The sequence below is a fragment of the Haematobia irritans genome, chromosome 4 (assembly GCF_050003625.1).
Source record: "Haematobia irritans isolate KBUSLIRL chromosome 4, ASM5000362v1, whole genome shotgun sequence".
Lineage (NCBI taxonomy): Eukaryota > Metazoa > Arthropoda > Insecta > Diptera > Muscidae > Haematobia > Haematobia irritans.
The window spans coordinates 175,579,960-175,602,053 of NC_134400.1; the positions used below are offsets into that span (position 1 = coordinate 175,579,960).

General features: G+C 35.8%; 2 protein-coding genes across 2 annotated transcripts; one reads left to right on the forward strand and one right to left on the reverse strand.

Annotated features, from left to right (window-relative positions):
- Window positions 1-556: 556 nt before the first annotated feature.
- On the reverse strand, window positions 557-7,308 carry UbcE2M (NEDD8-conjugating enzyme UbcE2M). The gene is made up of 3 exons (XM_075305091.1): window positions 6,856-7,308; window positions 1,340-1,641; window positions 557-1,273 (listed from the first exon to the last, which is right to left on the reverse strand). Exons 1-3 carry the CDS (start codon window positions 6,965-6,967, stop codon window positions 1,133-1,135), a joined length of 555 nt encoding a protein of 184 aa, XP_075161206.1. The 5' UTR covers window positions 6,968-7,308; the 3' UTR covers window positions 557-1,132.
- A 12,718-nt stretch (window positions 7,309-20,026) lies between these two features.
- On the forward strand, window positions 20,027-21,299 carry Dhps (Deoxyhypusine synthase). The gene is made up of 3 exons (XM_075306422.1): window positions 20,027-20,264; window positions 20,320-20,557; window positions 20,618-21,299. Exons 1-3 carry the CDS (start codon window positions 20,073-20,075, stop codon window positions 21,268-21,270), a joined length of 1,083 nt encoding a protein of 360 aa, XP_075162537.1. The 5' UTR covers window positions 20,027-20,072; the 3' UTR covers window positions 21,271-21,299.
- Window positions 21,300-22,094: the final 795 nt, after the last annotated feature.

Genomic DNA, 22,094 nt, shown 5'->3' on the forward strand with positions numbered 1-22,094 from the left:
GTACTTTCGGCTGGGATAAGTGATTTTTTGTTTGGAGTCAAAAAGTTGAATTTTGCGTCACACTGATATCAAACAACTGAGTTTTGAATATTAAAAAGTTAGTTAGTTTTAAAAGAATATTATAAGACATGGACTGAATCATCTTTGATTGTTGTTTTTTTATGCCTTTGTTGAATAAAATGTTCTGATATTGAACTAAAACACAACAAATTTCTTTAATTAACAAATTCAGGAAAATGATCGGCTTCGGACGATTATTATTTTTTTTGCCGAAAATCGGCTTCGGTCGACCTCTAATATATAACCGAATTGCGGCCATACACCCCACATCTTGGTGTGTCCTGCGATTCCTACAGTCACTGAGTGTTTATTACGGTACAATTCTTCACTAAATGGGAAGTCTTATAGTTAAAAGCTTTTGAAAATTATTGTAAAGGCTTTGTACCCTCTCTTTTAGTACTATATTGTATAAAAATGTAATGGACATTTTTAATTTTTCTCAGTGACACGGATGCAAATGTTTCTGTTGGCAAATTAATACAAAACACAAACTATGTGAGTTTATAATTCGTTTTATTTTTTTTTTACTTTTTGCGAAATATCTACTGAGTTATAAATATGTTTTGTTTTAATTTAACGTGTAATGAGTTATTTATTTTTATATATTTTTTTTCTTTTCGTGTTTTTGTTACATTCTCAATTTTTCCAATATGCAAATCATGTTGAAATATGTACTCAAATTAAATCCTTTATAGAAAACTATTTGAAACTTATAGCGCATTGTCTTTTACTTGTTGTTACAACTTCGGTATATAAAAAAATTATGTGTATTCTAAACAGCGCTACAACAAAATGGGAGAGGGGATATCAAATAAAAACCAAGCATTTTAATCTGTATATATTTTCATAGGTAGAATAAGAAAAGTTTTCTGATATTTTTTTTTATATTTGCAATAAGAGACGGGGGAGCTAGATGTAGAAGAAACGGGCGACGGGGTCTATTGCGGGGATATTAAGAGTTGCATTAATTGTTCTGAAAAATTAAATTAATGTAAAAACGACCACCAATACCCAATAAAATGGCCAAAAGGCAGACGCCATTTCTTAAAGTAAAAACCTTAGTTTTTCTATATCACTTGAGGCAGCATTCAAAATATGTTTCTCCAACAAAATTACCACGCATTGCTTTCGATACATTGTGTTCAAATAGACGACGATTTGTTTGTAAAACATCGGCCGCTTCTTTATTCAAAGGATCCTCAGGATTGGGTTCCTGCAGCAAAACAAAGAAAAATCATTAGTCTATCACTATGAATATCTTGCATAACATTGATCTTACCAAGAATAGATATTGCAGACCATAGACAATTGAACTTATAGTCAATACAGGATTCCAGTCTTCACGTAATATATTTAAACAAACGTTGCCCTCGAGATCTATATTAGGGTGATATACTTGTGTTTCACACTTAACTTTGGGTGCCTCATGTGGATAGTTGGGGCCAACACGAAAGTTAAAAACGAAACGTCCACCTTTGTAGAAACCTTCGTCGGGACAAATGATCAATTTGAAATTGAGCAAATCATCGGGATCGGGAAAATCCATATTACATGTTTTAGGCAGGGTGAGTTCGTTTATGTCTGAAAGGGATAAACGTAGTCTCGATAAAATATATACAATTCCATTAATAATGAGAACATTAAATGACCTATTAGTAGCAGTTTCTTTTTTAAGGAAATTAAATCTAATCCATGGACATTTGGTCATGGCCGATGGGCAAATCATCGTCGTATCTGTTCAGGAATACCAAATTTTTGCATTTATTTACGACAATACAATAAGCCAGAAAGGCCAATAATAGCGCATTGCCTCTATAACTAATTAATTATATAAAATCTAAAATAAATTTACTATTTAATTAAAGAACAATATGACTGAATTTTTAAAAAAGTGTAGAATATACAAATGCAAATCAAATAAGCAAAAATATTGCTATAACTAATTAATTATATAAAATCTAAAATAAATTTACCATTTAATTAAATAACAATATGAACGAATTTTTAGAAAAAGTGTAGAATATATAAGTGCAAACGAAATAAGCAAATAATAAAAATAAAACTGAGAAATAAAAAATAAAAATATGGCTAAAGGTTCAAATAATATCCACCAATACTTATTCCAGAAAATAAGGATAACTACCATTGGCAATGACAGACATCTTTATTAACTAATTTATTCTTCTATAAATCATTCATTTAGAAAACTCTGTAACAAGAATTGCTTAAATTGGTAAACAGTAAAGTTGAAGCACCTGAGTGTTATCGGGAGAGAATTCCAAATTCTAGCAACGGACACTATGAACGATCTCTCGAATGTAGAACAGGAAATCTGAGGTATGTTAATCTGTGGGTTCCTAACAGAGTGGGAGGAAATAAATTTCGAAAGTAAATCCGCGGGTAACGATCTCTGAATAGCCTTATAGAAAAAAAGTCAATTTACGCAATGAAACATATTGTTCAAAATTACATCCAAGGAATTCCTTAACATAGTCACTGACATGATCAAACCTACGAAGTCCGTATACAAAACGCACTATTCTATTGACAATGAGCCTGACCCTGTGTCTATTATAGTGTTGAGTGCATGATACCAATTCAAGGCAGTAGTTCACCTGAGTCATTAGGAACGCAAAACCCATCATACGTCTCACCGGAAGAGGCAAATTCAGTCCACAACTGTACAATTTCCTAAGTCCCAGTGTGACCCTGGAGGAAACATAATCAATATGGTGACTAAAATTCAAACAATCATCAATCATCACCCCTAGACACTTAGTACTGTCAACAATTTCAATATCAGTACCACACATATGAATCCTCGGGTATGAAAACAAACGATGACCGGTACGGAACATAACCGCCTTAGTCTTATCCGGATTGGCGACAAAGCCATTATCTGTCAACCACCCCGAAAGAGACCGCAAATTATCATTAATCCCTGACTCAAGAACAAGTGGAATTCCCCTAAAACCAGTAAAGATCAGCTGAACGTCATCTGCATATAAGTAGGGTCTGACCACGTTCAAATCTAGGCAATCCACACAGTCATCAACAAACATTATGAAGAACAGTGGTCCCAACCTCGAGCCCTGGGGCACACCACAAGACAGATCTGCCACATATGAATCACGGTCACCTATACGCACAAACTGAGACCTCTTCACTAAGTATGACAAAACCATCTTACATGCAGATGACGTAAAATCATATTTGGTATGCAGCTTTCTTACTAACATTGAATGATTCAGACGGTCAAAAGCCTTTGACAAATCTAAGGACACCATGACACAATCATCACCAGCATTCAGCCTCTCACTGACATACTCCAAATTAATGTCGAGACGACGTCAAAAAGTGACGGATGTTAAAAAGCGACAATAACAACAGGATTAAGAGTGAATATGAATGCTAGACTTTACGACTAACTTTGTAATATTACATAATATTTTTAACATAAAAATCGAAAAAAAAACAAATAGTTTTTTTTTTCGGAAGAAATGTTTGCAATTAGTTTAAGTCAAATATATATTTCTATAAAAAATGTTTGATATCATTCATTGTACTAATTTATGTGAAGAATTTTTATACGTTTGATTTCTCATAAAAAATAAATACATAAAAATTAAAAAAAAATGTGTTAGATTGTAATAATAACAAGTCCCGATTAATATGGAAGATGATTCTTTTAAATTAATATTATATTTAGTTATTAAGTTTTTCTTTTTATGTATGTTATAAACTCTTGTTGTAATTTTATATAATAAAACTGTTAAATATGTCAAATTGGCCACCTGAGTCTTCAATTTACAAAATAAAGGCAAATTAGATTAAATTAAAAAAATACAAACTACAAGCTTGGGTACTTTAAATCCGTTTTCAGAGTTTATTTTTGTTGTTGCAACAGTGTGTGTGTGCAACCATGGCTTTGGTAAGTGTTTGTCAACGATGACGAACTTATACTTTATATATTATTACATCATTTTGTAATGGGAAATCAGACCCATGTTATTTTTAGTGAAGTATATTTCGTCATATTTGAATTTTCGTACACAGATCATTTGCGAATTCGGGATGTTTCAATGTGCCGACAGTCATTTGGGGCCAGTTCCATATATGTTATTTATAAATAATCTAATACAATCGAGATTTAGTTCAGTAGTACGTCTACTTTACAACTTGAGATGAATATTAATCATGTTTTGGAACATGTTAGTCGGTGGGTTTGTGATAATGATTTTGTCATAAATAACTCTAAGTCTAGAGCTATGTTCTTTTATCATACAAATGATGAAGTAGAATTGAATATAAAAGTCAATGGTTATGGAGTCCCTTTCGTTACAGAGATATCTTGGTGTAGTGTTGGATAGGAGACTCGGTTTTGAACATCATGTTGACTCTATTTTTTCGAAAGTTCTGTCCACTCTTCGGAGGCTTTACTCGCTAAATTTGTTTATGCCAGTTCATATTAGGAAGGGATTGGGTTTTTCATTACTCATATCTTCTGTTAATTACTGTATTGAAGTAGTATCAGGTGCGAATTTGGCTTGTTTTAGTAGGCTACAACGAATAGTGAATATGATTGTCCGGTTTGTTTTCTCTTTAAGGCGTAATGATCACACTTCGGGCAGTGCCTTTTCCTATGTATATTGAGCATAAGTTTTTGATGTTGTTTTATAGGCTAGTAAATACGGGTTCTCCACCTCTGCTCCGAAGCCGTTTTATTTTTTCAAGGTCAATCAGAAATCCGCAGATTAAAGCGAGGGAAAATTTTCCCTCGCTTTAATACGGCTGTTTGTGATCGATCTTTTACAGTGCGTGTCGCTAGAATCTGGAATCATCTTCCGCTTCATTTAAGAAAGTTTTCTTATTCTACTAAGGAATTTTCTCGAAGACATTTTCTTAATTTAAAAGAGAGTTTTCAATGATAAAAATCATTTCTTTTTCTAGTCATCAATAATGGACCATCATTTCACACATTTTTTTTCTTTATTGTTGCAGGCTGAGGAGCCAAGGTCTTGTCTTTTTTTTTAATTTTAAAAATTTAAATTTATATATATATATATTTATTTTTATGTTACTTCTAATATTTTTATTATATATTTATTTATTAGCTTAATTGTTATTAAATTCTTATAGATTTTTTTAAAATATTTTTTCTTAATAAACCTGTTATTGTAGTTAGTTTATTACCGCATAAATCTGATATATATTGTTAATTGGGCCAGGTTTGGCTTTGTGTATATTACTTTGGAGAATAATAAATGAAATGAAATTATAGGATATTTTCATTCGATGGCTCACATATTTCTAACTTATGACAAGATGATTTGGAAAGCTTTAGTGAAGGGTAAATATATATATGTGGGTCACTTCTGAACGAGTTTGCCTCTTTTGTTGATGCGAGTATTGTAATAGATCATAGGTTAATTTCAATGATCATATTAGGTCGGAGGTTAATAAGTCATTTTGGGGTTTTAATATTCGTAAAACGCTGGGAGAGGGTTTTTCTAAACGATTTTTTTGAATACGAAAAATATCTAAACAAATTGAATATAAAAATCTGAATAGAGGATGTTTACATAATTTTTAGCAAATATTCAAAATATATATGTTAGGTTTTTTCAATTCATAATATATCTAATGAAGTGTTCCTCCCAATTTATAAATGAATGTTATCTTTGTATGTATCATATTTACGATTATTGTATGTATATTGTATAAACAATTTATTAGGGAAAAAAGGTTTAGAAAAACAGGTTCGAAATGAATAAATAAAAATAGTGTTTACCTCCGCTGTTACACCTAGTTTCTTTGTTCTTAAACATTAAACATATATAGTTTAAGTTATAATACTACACTATTCCATTTACAAAGGGCCTAAATAGTAGTCTTTTGATATTGAAATAAAGATTTACGGAGTTAAGTTATCAAATTGTGGTTTGTTTATTGAATCGAAATTTCGAATCAAGAAGTTTATATCTTTGAAGTCTTCTTGTTGCTATATGTTCTAAAATATGAGGTATGTCAGCATTTTTGTGACTTTGCAGTCTCATTTCATGCGTTTCTGTTTGATGGTAGATTTTTTCTCTGACTTTTTTTTATATTCAGATCCCTATGCATATCGTTGACGTTTATATATAATCAATATCAATTGTTGAATCATATCGATTATTTGATTTTTAGTGCAACCCCAAACTTGTAAACCGTATGTTTACATATGCTTTAATACTTCGAATAATAAGTTGCTTACGTTGTTATCGACTTGATGAGCTGTTGATGAGTTTATGTCTTTAGGTAAATTCAGCCTCTACCCACAATGATCTGAATCATGGTGCGTACGTTATCAATTCCAAAAGCTAATGAAGTCCTCGCTACGGGGAGAGTGGGCGATTGGAACTTTTGACAAAAAATTGCAATTTGGACAATCAAAGGACGAGTTCCTTCGGTATACTTTGGTATTTTTTGACATAGCTCGTCACAGGATATGACGACCAAAATATTTGGTCATTACCATCCGTAATAGTGAGATTGAAATTAATGAATTGATATTGCTACTCTATAGTGAATAGCATTACCAGCCCTATTGATGCATTTGTAAATACTGGTAATATTCATATTGGACCAATATCGAGATATATATTTAAACTAGGAAAAATCTAACCAATATATTTTTGTGGCAACGAAGCCATTTACACCACAACTAATGATTGGAATTGACTTAGACACATTTACTAATGATCCCAATAAATACTTTTGAATTTCATTTTTATTGACTTCAATTTATAAAATTACCTTTTTGTATGCGCAATTGGGCAGCTGACGCTTTCTTTTGTTGACCAGTACCACTCCTGCCAGTTTGTTCGCCCTCTTTTTTCTGTTGTTTTAGCGAAAACAATTTGATCATTTTGACTAATTTAACTTTCTATTCGCCCTTTGTCAAGTGAGCTGTTTTGCAGATGTTTTCAACTTGGGTCTGCGTCTCGTCTTCACAAGAATTGGTGCTGTGCCTATGAACGATGTTGTTGTTTCTTTCTTTGGTGTTACCTTCCGTGCAGATTTTCGCAATGATTGGTGATGTCTACCAAATGTTTGTTTTCAAACAGAAAAATAATTTATAATACAATTGGTTCGAGGGAAATAGATTAAATTTCAATATATATTTTTTTAAGAAAAATCTACTCTCCCCAGAATTTCAGCTTTGATATTGCCAAAAAAATAAATAAATGTCTTCTTGCTGTTTGATGACAGTAGAAGAGAAAATCAGAGTTGCATCTGTTCGGAGACAAATGCTGAATTACGGCAACGTAAAGCCAAGTAAGCATTTCAAAAGAAACGTTTGGCAGAACTGTGTTATTGGCGCGCAAACGAAATATACGAGACTTATGCTATGTTCCCCATAGAATGAATTTTCTGACATTTCGTTTTGTATTTTTCGTAAAGACCTGCGTGAAGATAGCGACGTCGCTAACTTTCGATAACAGGGTTATCGAAAAAATAACAGGGTGACACAGAGACGACAAAAACTGAATTAATATGAGACGGACAGACAGAATATTTAATGAAATTTATGTATTTCCGTGCTTAAAAACAACGATTTTTACACAGAATATGGTAGAGAACATCTTTACCTACAATTTAATGTGCCACATGTGCCTGTTCAATGTTATTTAGCTTGGTTATTACTGGGTACTGGTGGTCAGGACACTATTTCCCATGTGGAGTCCAGGAATGGACTTCGTACACAAAAGTGACAACGGATATTGATAGAGGACATCAATACCTACAATTTGGTGTACCACATGTATCTGGGAAACGCCGAGTGTAGAACAACATTTTCCAGAAACTGTTGGACGCACTGGTGGTCAGGACAGTATTTCCAGCGCTGAGGCCAGGAATGGACTTCGTACACAAAAGTGACAACGGATATTGATAGAGGGAATCAATACCTACAATTTGGTATACCACATGTATCTGGGAAACGCCGAGTGTAGAACAAAATTTTCCAGAAACTGTTGGACGCACTGGTGGTCAGGACAGTATTTCCAGCGCTGAGGCCAGGAATGAACTTCGTACACAAAAGTGACAACGGATATTGATAGAGGGCATTAATACCTACAATTTGGTATACCACATGTATCTGGGAAACGCCGAGTGTAGAACAAAATTTTCCAGAAACTGTTGGACGCACTGGTGGTCAGGACAGTAATTCCAGCGCTGAGGCCAGGAATGGACTTCGTACACAAAAGTGACAACGGATATTGATAGAGGGTATCAATACCTACAATTTGGTATACCACATGTATCTGGGAAACGCCGAGTGTAGAACAAAATTTTCCAGAAACTGTTGGACGCACTGGTGGTCAGGACACTATTTCCCACGTGGAGTCCAGGAATGGACTTCGTACACAAAAGTGACAACGGATATTGATAGAGGACATCAATACCTACAATTTGGTATACCACATGTATCTGGGAAACGCCGAGTGTAGAACAAAATTTTCCAGAAACTGTTGGACGCACTGGCGGTCAGGACACTATTTCCAGCGCTGAGGCCAGGAATGGACTTCGTACACAAAAATGACAACGGAACTTGGTAGAGGACATCGATACCTACAATTTGGTATACCACATGTATCTGGGAAACGCCGAGTGTAGAACAAAATTTTCCAGAAACTGTTGGACGCACTGGCGGTCAGGACACTATTTCCAGCGCTGAGGCCAGGAATGGACTTCGTACACAAAAATGACAACGGAACTTGGTAGAGGACATCAATACCTACAATTTGGTATACCACATGTGTCTGGGAAACGCCGAGTGTAGAACAAAATTTTCCAGAAACTGTTGGACGCACTGGTGGTCAGGACACTATTTCCCACGTGGAGTCCAGGAATGGACTTCGTACACAAAAGTGACAACGGATATTGATAGAGGACATCAATACCTACAATTTGGTATACCACATGTATCTGGGAAACGCCGGGTGTAGAACAAAATTTTCCAGAAACTGTTGGACGCACTGGTGGTCAGGACAGTATTTCCAGCGCTGAGGCCAGGAATGGACTTCGTATACAAAAGTGATAACGGATATTGATAGAGGACATTAATACCTACAATTTGGTATACCACATGTATCTGGGAAACGCCGAGTGTAGAACAACATTTTCCAGAAACTGTTGGACGCACTGGTGGTCAGGACAGTATTTCCAGCGCTGAGGCCAGGAATGGACTTCGTACACAAAAGTGACAACGGATATTGATAGAGGGCATCAATACCTACAATTTGGTATACCACATGTATCTGGGAAACGCCGAGTGTAGAACAAAATTTTCCAGAAACTGTTGGACGCACTGGTGGTCAGGACACTATTTCCAGTGCTGAGGCCAGGAATGGACTTCGTACACAAAAGTGATAACGGATATTGATAGAGGACATTAATACCTACAATTTGGTATACCACATGTATCTGGGAAACGCCGAGTGTAGAACAACATTTTCCAGAAACTGTTGGACGCACTGGTGGTCAGGACAGTATTTCCCACGTGGAGTCCAGGAATGGACTTCGTACACAAAAGTGACAACGGATATTGATAGAGGGCATCAATACCTACAATTTGGTATACCACATGTATCTGGGAAACGCCGAGTGTAGAACAAAATTTTCCAGAAACTGTTGGACGCACTGGTGGTCAGGACACTATTTCCAGCGCTGAGGCCAGGAAAGGACTTCGTACACAAAAGTGACAACGGATATTGATAGAGGGTATCAATACCTACAATTTGGTATACCACATGTATCTGGGAAACGCCGAGTGTAGAACAAAATTTTCCAGAAACTGTTGGACGCACTGGTGGTCAGGACAGTATTTCCAGCGCTGAGGCCAGGATTGGACTTCGTACACAAAACTGACAACGGAACTTGGTAGAGGACATCGATACCTACAATTTGGTATACCACATGTATCTGGGAAACGCCGAGTGTAGAACAAAATTTTCCAGAAACTGTTGGACGCACTGGTGGTCAGGACACTATTTCCAGCGCTGAGGCCAGGAATGGACTTCGTACACAAAAATGACAACGGAACTTGGTAGAGGACATCAATACCTACAATTTGGTATACCACATGTGTCTGGGAAACGCCGAGTGTAGAACAAAATTTTCCAGAAACTGTTGGACGCACTGGTGGTCAGGACACTATTTCCAGCGCTGAGGCCAGGAATGGACTTCGTACACAAAAATGACAACGCAACTTGGTAGAGGACATCAATACCTACAATTTGGTATACCACATGTGTCTGGGAAACGCCGAGTGTAGAACAAAATTTTCCAGAAACTGTTGGACGCACTGGTGGTCAGGACACTATTTCCAGCGCTGAGGCCAGGAATGGACTTCGTACACAAAAGTGACAACGGATATTGATAGAGGGCATTAATACCTACAATTTGGTATACCACATGTATCTGGGAAACGCCGAGTGTAGAACAAAATTTTCCAGAAACTGTTGGACGCACTGGTGGTCAGGACAGTATTTCCAGCGCTGAGGCCAGGATTGGACTTCGTACACAAAACTGACAACGGAACTTGGTAGAGGACATCGATACCTACAATTTGGTATACCACATGTATCTGGGAAACGCCGAGTGTAGAACAAAAATTTCCAGAAACTGTTGGACGCACTGGTGGTCAGGACACTATTTCCAGCGCTGAGGCCAGGAATGGACTTCGTACACAAAAATGACAACGGAACTTGGTAGAGGACATCAATACCTACAATTTGGTATACCACATGTGTCTGGGAAACGCCGAGTGTAGAACAAAACTTTCTAGAAACTGTTGGACGCACTGGTGGTCAGGACAGTATTTCAAACGTTGAAGCCAAAAATAAACATTAAACACGAAAAGGAAAACATAACTTAAAATGGGATTTAATAACTTAAATTCTTTCATATGTACAAAGATCATTTATTACATATTTACAATTAATATCATGTTTTTTCTTTTCAATAATTATTGTTATGACATGCAGTGTTGCCAGTATTTTTCGGACTCTTGTCCCCAAAATAGGACGATTTCATCCCCAAAAATCCCCAATTTAATTTAAAATTCCCCACAAAAATCCCCAATACAGTGTTTGGCAAGGTTTTTGAAAAGTAAAGGAGTAGGCTCTGCTGTAAAAAAATCCTCCATAATTTAAAAATTGGAAAATATGCAATATTTGTTATACCAGTTTGCGAAATACAATAATGCTATGTTCCCATCGACTCGTTTTCCTCATTCGTTTTTCCAAAACATTTCACCGTTCACACCGGGTTGAGATGTTTTAGTTTGACAGTTACCATGGAAACTAGAAATTCACATTTAAGGCCGGTATGCACCTCTAGCGAAATTTTCGGTAGCAAAAATTTATTTAAGTCTACAACAAAAAAAACAGGGCTGTGTACACAAATTTTAAACCAGCTAATCGCTTTTAAAAATTGTTAATATATGTTCCAAATATTCCTCAAATAAATTGTTTATTATTTACAGACCTTTTAAAACTTTTACACACACAATGAAATTAAATTTTTGCTGCCAAAATATGCTATTGACAACCCTGTTATTTTCATTTGAGGTGCGTACCAGCTTACGAAATTGAAGGCTACCGAAAATTTCGTTAGCATAAATAGCAATGCATTTCTTATGGGAATGAAATTTTTCGCTAGAGGTGCATACCGGCCTTTACTCGAAATTCACATATATGCAACCTATGTCCAAATAATTACCGCGAGCGCAAAGGGAAAAAAAAATTTATCTTTATGTTTTCACATGTCCATGTTCTTTAAAGTCTTTGTTTATTCTTTTTTTCTATGAAACTTATTTCATTATTTTGACATATATTTTAAATAGGGTATGTTATTCGGGATATATTCCAAATTAGGTGGGTTCACATTCTAAAGTTGACGTGTTTTTTTTTAGGAAAACTTGTGTTTTGAACTTGGTTTTTAGTATGGCGAAAACGACTCGTTTTGAAGTGCTTATAAAGGGAAACCATTTCAAACCCCAAAACATGCTTGGTGAGAACACCGTATAAGATTAAGTTTTCAAACCACTAAACCAAGAGACGGGTGCTAAAAATATTATCCAATACAATCCCTCATTAATTATTGGTATAAAGAGTCACCGAATTTGTATGTTATGAAAATCGTCTTCTAAATGCTCGAGATATAAAAAATATATATATGGTATATATTTTCCAAATTAGTGATGTACGCAAATGAGGGGCCAAGACTTCGACCCCAGTCCTTACGAAATAATTTCACAGTAGTAAAAGAAGGAAACAAAGCGCTTGGAACAGAATCTTTTTTATTTTTAAGACCCTCTGTACTTCCTTAAGCCCCATTTTAAACATGTAGAAGTAAAGAATTTCATATAAACCATAACTCAAAACCTGATTTATTATACTGATCAGATTTCGAAAATTCCCCACAAAAATCCCCAAATTTGTGGAAATTCCCCACCAAATCCCCAAGTCCCCAACTCAAAAAATTTGTCCCCACCCACGAAAAAATATCCCCGATTTGGGGAAAAATCCCCAATACTGGCAACACTGATGACATGTCGATCGTGCAAAGGGTGCATATTTAAAGCACGTGTTTCGTAAGTTATCTTGGTAACTCTGCTAAAAGTGTTATAACACATAACAAAATGGCGGACTGGTGTATAACAGATTCCATGGCATATGTGTGTAAGGTAGTTGCACTTAAAGAGCTCATTACACATACTTTTGTTTTCATTAAAAATGTAGATTATTAATTGCACATAAAATAATAAATTCATTAAAAATGTAGATTATTAATCAAACATAAAATAAATAAATTGATTTATAGGAAGAATAAAATACTTCCTGTGAAAATTGAACAAAATTGTACTTCACATTTTGAGATTTGGACAAAGCGTTGTTAAAACTAGGAAAATTTATTGCCTTGGTGTACTTTATAACTACAACTCAAGAAATTGTACTCTCTCATAGAAGAAAAACTGAACCAAATGTAAAGGAAAAACTATTAGCGCCAAATCATTACCATTTTTACCATACAGTAGTTCTTTTTGACAACTTTTGGGAACCGTACTAAAAAATTCTTTTGCTTTAGTTCATATTGAACTTATATGTACGGTCATTGAACTTTATATCCACGTTTGGTTCATAAAATGTTTGATACATACTTAAAACAAGTAAAAAATCATTGGGCTGTTTAAAATTTCCAAAACATTATAAAATTTAACTACAAACAAATAATTTCTTTGCACTACAAATAAGTTAAAAATAAGTTGTTTTGCTAAGACAGCTTAAATTTACAAATAAAAAATTATTAACAATGTGAACGTAGTATGATTCTACGTTCACATTGTGATTGAAATCTTTCGTTTTCGAGAATTTTGCCTTTCAATACAAAAGTGAGATATCAAATTATATAAACATTCATATCTTGTGTGAACATAGTACAGTAGTACGTCCTCATTGCAATTTTACTTTTTCGAGATTTGCAAATAGCATTTTCATATTAATACTATGTTCACATTATATGTCTACTTACAATAGATTTCAGTTGAAATATCTACGGATTCCAGTAGTTTTGCAATTGGATTTCAACAAAATCCACTGCACTGTCATGCACAATTGGTGATCACATCAGATGTAAAGTACAATGCCTATGTATCAATTGCATTTCGTATTTTGCCAAAAATAAAAACTTCATGATGTGATCACCAATTGTGCAGTGGATTTTGTTGAAATCCAATTGCAAAACTACTGGAATCCGTAGATATTTCAACTGAAATATATTGTAAGTAGACATATAATGTGAACATAGTATTAATATGAAAATGCTATTTGCAAATCTCGAAAAAGTAAAATTGCAATGAGGACGTACTACTGTACTATGTTCACACTAGATATGAATGTTTATATAATTTGATATCTCACTTTTGTATTGAAAGGCAAAATTCTCGAAAACGAAAGATTTCAATCACAATGTGAACGTAGAATCATACTACGTTCACATTGTTAATAATTTTTTATTTGTAAATTTAAGCTGTCTTATGCGCTTTACAGACTATCAGTTATTCCGGACGGAATGTCGGTGTTTGTAAAGAATCTTACAGTGTGTCGCATCGATAAGACTTGTCGGCGATGACTAAATAATCGGTTAATGTGTTATCGATCCCATAAATATGCAGCAGTATCGATTATGCCTTCGCACTTAACTTATAATGTGCACAATATATGGGATATGTTCGACACGAGCACTGTCGTCCGGAATAACTGATAGTCTGTAAAGCGCATTAGCAAAACAACTTATTTTTAACTTATTTGTAGTGCAAAGAAATTATTTGTTTGTAGTTAAATTTTATAATGTTTTGGAAATTTTAAACAGCCCAATGATTTTTTACTTGTTTTAAGTATGTATCAAACATTTTATGAACCAAACGTGGATATAAAGTTCAATGACCGTACATATAAGTTCAATATGAACTAAAGCAAAAGAATTTTTTAGTACGGTTCCCAAAAGTTGTCAAAAAGAACTACTGTATGGTAAAAATGGTAATGATTTGGCGCTAATAGTTTTTCCTTTACATTTGGTTCAGTTTTTCTTCTATGAGAGAGTACAATTTCTTGAGTTGTAGTTATAAAGTACACCAAGGCAATAAATTTTCCTAGTTTTAACAACGCTTTGTCCAAATCTCAAAATGTGAAGTACAATTTTGTTCAATTTTCACAGGAAGTATTTTATTCTTCCTATAAATCAATTTATTTATTTTATGTTTGATTAATAATCTACATTTTTAATGAATTTATTATTTTATGTGCAATTAATAATCTACATTTTTAATGAAAACAAAAATATGTGTAATGAGCTCTTTAAGTGCAACTACCTTACACACATATGCCATGGAATCTGTTATACACCAGTCCGCCATTTTGTTATGTGTTATAACACTTTTAGCAGAGTTACCAAGATAACTTACGAAACACGTGCTTTAAATATGCACCCTTTGCACGATCGACATGTCATAACAATAATTATTGAAAAGAAAAAACATGATATTAATTGTAAATATGTAATAAATGATCTTTGTACATATGAAAGAATTTAAGTTATTAAATCCCATTTTAAGTTATGTTTTCCTTTTCGTGTTTAATGTTTATTTTTGGCTTCAACGTTTGAAATACTGTCCTGACTACCAGTGCGTCCAACAGTTTCTAGAAAGTTTTGTTCTACACTCGGCGTTTCCCAGACACATGTGGTATACCAAATTGTAGGTATTGATGTCCTCTACCAAGTTCCGTTGTCATTTTTGTGTACGAAGTCCATTCCTGGCCTCAGCGCTGGAAATAGTGTCCTGACCACCAGTGCGTCCAACAGTTTCTGGAAATTTTTGTTCTACACTCGGCGTTTCCCAGATACATGTGGTATACCAAATTGTAGGTATCGATGTCCTCTACCAAGTTCCGTTGTCAGTTTTGTGTACGAAGTCCAATCCTGGCCTCAGCGCTGGAAATACTGTCCTGACCACCAGTGCGTCCAACAGTTTCTGGAAAATTTTGTTCTACACTCGGCGTTTCCCAGATACATGTGGTATACCAAATTGTAGGTATTGATGCCCTCTATCAATATCCGTTGTCACTTTTGTGTACGAAGTCCATTCCTGGACTCCACGTGGGAAATACTGTCCTGACCACCAGTGCGTCCAACAGTTTCTGGAAAATGTTGTTCTACACTCGGCGTTTCCCAGATACATGTGGTATACCAAATTGTAGGTATTAATGTCCTCTATCAATATCCGTTATCACTTTTGTGTACGAAGTCCATTCCTGGCCTCAGCACTGGAAATAGTGTCCTGACCACCAGTGCGTCCAACAGTTTCTGGAAAATTTTGTTCTACACTCGGCGTTTCCCAGATACATGTGGTATACCAAATTGTAGGTATTGATGCCCTCTATCAATATCCGTTGTCACTTTTGTGTACGAAGTCCATTCCTGGCCTCAGCGCTGGAAATACTGTCCTGACCACCAGTGCGTCCAACAGTTTCTGGAAAATGTTGTTCTACACTCGGCGTTTCCCAGATACATGTGGTATACCAAATTGTAGGTATTAATGTCCTCTATCAATATCCGTTATCACTTTTGTATACGAAGTCCATTCCTGGCCTCAGCGCTGGAAATACTGTCCTGACCACCAGTGCGTCCAACAGTTTCTGGAAAATTTTGTTCTACACCCGGCGTTTCCCAGATACATGTGGTATACCAAATTGTAGGTATTGATGTCCTCTATCAATATCCGTTGTCACTTTTGTGTACGAAGTCCATTCCTGGACTCCACGTGGGAAATAGTGTCCTGACCACCAGTGCGTCCAACAGTTTCTGGAAAATTTTGTTCTACACTCGGCGTTTCCCAGACACATGTGGTATACCAAATTGTAGGTATTGATGTCCTCTACCAAGTTCCGTTGTCATTTTTGTGTACGAAGTCCATTCCTGGCCTCAGCGCTGGAAATAGTGTCCTGACCGCCAGTGCGTCCAACAGTTTCTGGAAAATTTTGTTCTACACTCGGCGTTTCCCAGATACATGTGGTATACCAAATTGTAGGTATCGATGTCCTCTACCAAGTTCCGTTGTCATTTTTGTGTACGAAGTCCATTCCTGGCCTCAGCGCTGGAAATAGTGTCCTGACCGCCAGTGCGTCCAACAGTTTCTGGAAAATGTTGTTCTACACTCGGCGTTTCCCAGATACATGTGGTATACCAAATTGTAGGTATTGATGTCCTCTATCAATATCCGTTGTCACTTTTGTGTACGAAGTCCATTCCTGGACTCCACATGGGAAATAGTGTCCTGACCACCAGTACCCAGTAATAACCAAGCTAAATAACATTGAACAGGCACATGTGGCACATTAAATTGTAGGTAAAGATGTTCTCTACCATATTCTGTGTAAAAATCGTTGTTTTTAAGCACGGATATACATAAATTTCATTAAATATTCTGTCTGTCCGTCTCATATTAATTCAGTTTTTGTCGTCTCTGTGTCACCCTGTTATTTTTTCGATAACCCTGTTATCGAAAGTTAGCGACGTCGCTAACTTCACGCAGGTTATTAAAGAGGTAAAGTCATGCAATCAGGTGACTAATATCGACATTCATCTTGTCAAAGGCTTTGTTTACGTTTAGTATTCAACAATGTTGATGTTTTATAAAGGGTGATTTGTTAAGAGCTTGATAACTTTTTTTTAAAAAAAAATGCATAAAATTTGCAAAATCTCATCGGTTCTTTATTTGAAACGTTAGATTGGTCCATGACAGTTACTTTTTGAAGATAATTTCATTTAAATGTTGACCGCGGCTGCGTCTTAGGTGGTCCATTCGGAAAGTCCAATTTTGGGCAACTTTTTCGAGCATTTCGGCCGGAATAGCCCGAATTTCTTCGGAAATGTTGTCTTCCAAAGCTGGAATAGTTGCTGGCTTATTTCTGTAGACTTTAGACTTGACGTAGCCCCACAAAAAATAGTCTAAAGGCGTCAAATCGCATGATCTTGGTGGCCAACTTACCGGTCCATTTCTTGAGATGAATTGTTCTCCGAAGTTTTCCCTCAAAATGGCCATAGAATCGCGAGCTGTGTGGCATGTAGCGCCATCTTGTTGAAACCACATGTCAACCAAGTTCAGTTCTTCCATTTTTGGCAACAAAAAGTTTGTTAGCATCGAACGATAGCGATCGCCATTCACCGTAACGTTGCGTCCAACAGCATCTTTGAAAAAATACGGTCCAATGATTCCACCAGCGTACAAACCACACCAAACAGTGCATTTTTCGGGATGCATGGGCAGTTCTTGAACGGCTTCTGGTTGCTCTTCACTCCAAATGCGGCAATTTTGCTTATTTACGTAGCCATTCAACCAGAAATTAGCCTCATCGCTGAACAAAATTTGTCGATAAAAAAGCGGATTTTCTGCCAACTTTTCTAGGGCCCATTCACTGAAAATTCGACGTTGTGGCTCGTTAGTAAGTCTATTCATGATGAAATGTCAAAGCATACTGAGCATCTTTCTCTTTGACACCATGTCTGAAATCCCACGTGATCTGTCAAATACTAATGCATGAAAATCCTAACCTCAAAAGAATCACCCTTTATATGCATTCAACAATACAACAACACTACACATACACAAACACAACAACACTACACATACAAACAAAACTTGAGTGATCTGCCATTTTAGTTTGACATTATTAATATCATGGGGGGGTACACACGCTTGCTCGTGACTTTACCTTTAATTAATATGCCTTGTCTTTCAACTATAAAAATAATAATTTGAATATAAATCATCTCGTGTATCAAAAATGTTCAAATTGGATATAATAGGAAAAATGTAAAATCAAATCTCAGAGAGAATTTGTAATTCCCCCTATTTTCTTCGTTTATTCCCCATTTTGCGAACTGTCAGACTGCGTTTGACACCGATGGGTCATATATTAGTTACAGCCTGTTTCTGTATGTCGATCTAGCTCTATCGATCGACTGGAATGCATAGAAACAGCTGATTTCTAGTTATAAATTCAGCTGTTTGTGTCGATTTCAGTCGATCGATTGAGCTCGTTCGACATACAGAAACAGGCTGTTAGTTTTCTATGGTTGAAATGTACATGAAAGGATTTTGCCATCACTATTGTTAAAGAGCCATTTTATATTTTGTGAAACTCCAAGCGCAACTAGCTTCTTATAATTTATTTAAATAAAATCGATAATGAAGTGCTGAAAACATAGTTATTTCGCTTAAAATTGTAAAAGGTATATTGGTGAACAATTTTTGAATTTCCAAATGGAATACAGTGATTGTTTTTCATATATTTTACTGACACGCTGCCTCCATCGAGAATAAAAACACTGGCTGATAGACGCTGCAACATGTAACTTGCCACTTATAAATCAACATCATTCCCCTGCTAGCATTTCAAAGTTCCATTTCATCCCCTGCCAACATTTTTTGAATTTGACGGCGCTTCTGAGAATCCCCACCAAAGATTATAGATTTGAAGAAGATAGGAAATTGGCTTGTGTCATACCAAATGTTGCATTTACCAGATTAGTTTAATGCGCTTTACAGACTATCAGTTATTCCGGACGACAGTGCTCGTGTCATATCCCATATATTGTGCACATTATCGTGAAACGTTCGTTCTCTTCGAAATGAGCGAATCGTTAAATAATCGACAGTAGCGTATTTCATGTGCCAATAATACAGTTTTGTAATGTATTTCTTATGGGTGCAAAATATAAACTATCGATAATAACACCTCACATAATTTTTGTTAGTAAATAAAAGCAATGCATTTCTTATGGGTAGCGGAAATTTCGGCTGGAGGTGCATACCGTCCTATATGGCGGGAAATTTTTTAAATCGACCTCATGTTTTCGTTAGCCCGGTATGCAGCTCTTGCGAAAATGCATTTTGCATGCCAATAATACAGTTTTTCCATGTATTTCTTATGGACCAAATTTTAAGAATCGATGACAATACGTCACGCAATTTCCGTTAGCAAATATATGAATACATTTATGTACATGCCAATAATACAGTAAATGTAGATAATCGATAACAACGCCCCACGAAAATTTTCGGTAGCAAAAATACCAATGTATTACTAATGGATAACGAAAATTTCGTTTGAGGTGCACACCGGCCTTTAGCGGTATCGGAAATTTTGTTAGAAATGCCTATCAGCCTTTATGGGTAGAAGAAGTTTCACCTAGATGTTCATATCGAGCTTAAAATCGGTGTAGTGCATGGCGAAATTGCGAAAGCATTCCTTTTGGATATGAGAAATTGACATGCACTGGACAGTTATCAAAGAATGACGTAAACTAAACGCATCATAAACTCGAACCCTGAACCATATGTTTTCGCCAACTGACACGTGAAGCATAAACAATAACAAATTATTGTAATATAAATCCCGGCTACGATGTCTCTGGAACCAGAAATAGCTAAAGATGCAGTTCTTAAGAGAAGTGAAGCCATCCCTGAAGGAACACCTCAAGTAAAAGGTTATGATTTCAATGAAGGGGTAGATTATAGTAAGTTATTTGAATCCTATGTAAATACCGGCTTCCAGGCCACAAATTTGGGAATGGCAATAAAAGAGATTAATAGGATGGTAAGTTGTGTCCGTCATTATTGCCTGGATGAATAAAAACTGTTTTTCCTTAAAGTTAGAATGCCGATCTCAGCCGTTGACCGACGAAGAACAGGATGTCCATGAGACGGACGAATTTATTAGACGTAAACATAAATGCACTTTATTTTTGGGATTTACGTCCAATTTAGTGTCATCAGGAATGAGGGAGACCCTACGATTTCTAGTGGAACACAATATGGTCGATTGTGTGGTTACAACAGCAGGCGGCGTTGAAGAGGATTTTATCAAATGCTTGGCACCCACATTTATGGGTTAAGATAATTAATAAACCCGTTGTCTATATAATTTTAAAATTTTTTCCAATTTTACAGGATCCTTTGAATTATCTGGTCGTGATCTGAGGGATCGTGGTATCAATCGTATAGGAAATTTATTAGTACCCAATGACAATTATTGTAAATTTGAAGACTGGTTAATGCCTTTGTTGGACGAAATGTTGGAGGAGCAGAAAAGTTTAGGCACAGTTTGGTCACCTTCTCGTATTATCCACCGCTTGGGCGAAAGAATTAATGATCCTTCGTCGATTTATTATTGGGCTGCCAAAAATAAAATACCAGTGTTTTGCCCAGCTTTAACTGATGGAAGTCTTGGTGACATGATGTATTTTCACTCGTTTCGTCATCCTGGATTAGTTGTAGACATTCTTTCCGATTTGAGAAGGTTAAATACGATGGCTGTTAAGGCCAAAAATTCTGGAATGATTATAATAGGAGGCGGTGTTATTAAACACCACATATGTAATGCTAATTTAATGCGAAATGGTGCTGATTTTTCCGTATTCATAAACACAGCATCGGAATTTGATGGAAGCGACAGTGGAGCTCGTCCGGATGAGGCAATATCATGGGGCAAGATACGAAAGGATGCTACACCGGTTAAAGTGTATGCCGAAGCCAGTCTGGTGTTTCCCATTATAGTAGCAGAGACATTTGCCAAAAGAAAATTTGACTCGAAAAAGCAATAAATTGTTTTAAAGTTGGACTTTGATAGAAACTGGAGTTTTTTTCTGACATATAATTATATATAATATAGGGAGTTATATATTTTTCAGGAAACTGCGTCAAATGTTTAGAAGATGTTTGTTCACAGAGACATTGTTGCTCTGTGGACATCTTAACAGGTTGATGATTTGTACTAGACTGACTATATGGCGATATGTAAAATATTAACTTGTGTCAAATATGAATAAGATCGGTTAATAATAGAGAATAAAGACCGATTTTTTCTACATTAATTATTACTAATATGTAATAGATATACAGATATAAACTAAAATAACTTTTAATGCAATTGTACTAAATTGAAGAAAAAGCAATGACAATGCACCAGATAATCTTACAGAGCAATTGCGATATGATGACAATGTGCAACGGTATAACCTCAGAAATAAAGAAAATTGCAGGATAGGTATAGTGGCACCTTTTTACTTCCGGCAACAGCAAACAAAATGTTTGCCGATCGGAATGGTTAGGTTAGGTGGCAGCCCGATGTATCAGGCTTACTTAGAATATTCCGTCCATTGTGATACCGCAGTGGTGAACTTCTCTCTTATCACTGAGTGCTGCCCGATTCTATGTTAAGCTCAATGACAAGGGACCTCCTTTTTATACTTTGAGGAACTTTGAAACACTCTGAAATGTCACCAGTATTACTGAGGTGGGAGAATCCACCGCTGAAAAACTTTTTAGCATCGAACGATAGCGATCGCCATTCACCGTAACGTTGCGTCCAACAGCATCTTTGAAAAAATACGGTCCAATGATTCCACCAGCGTACAAACCACACCAA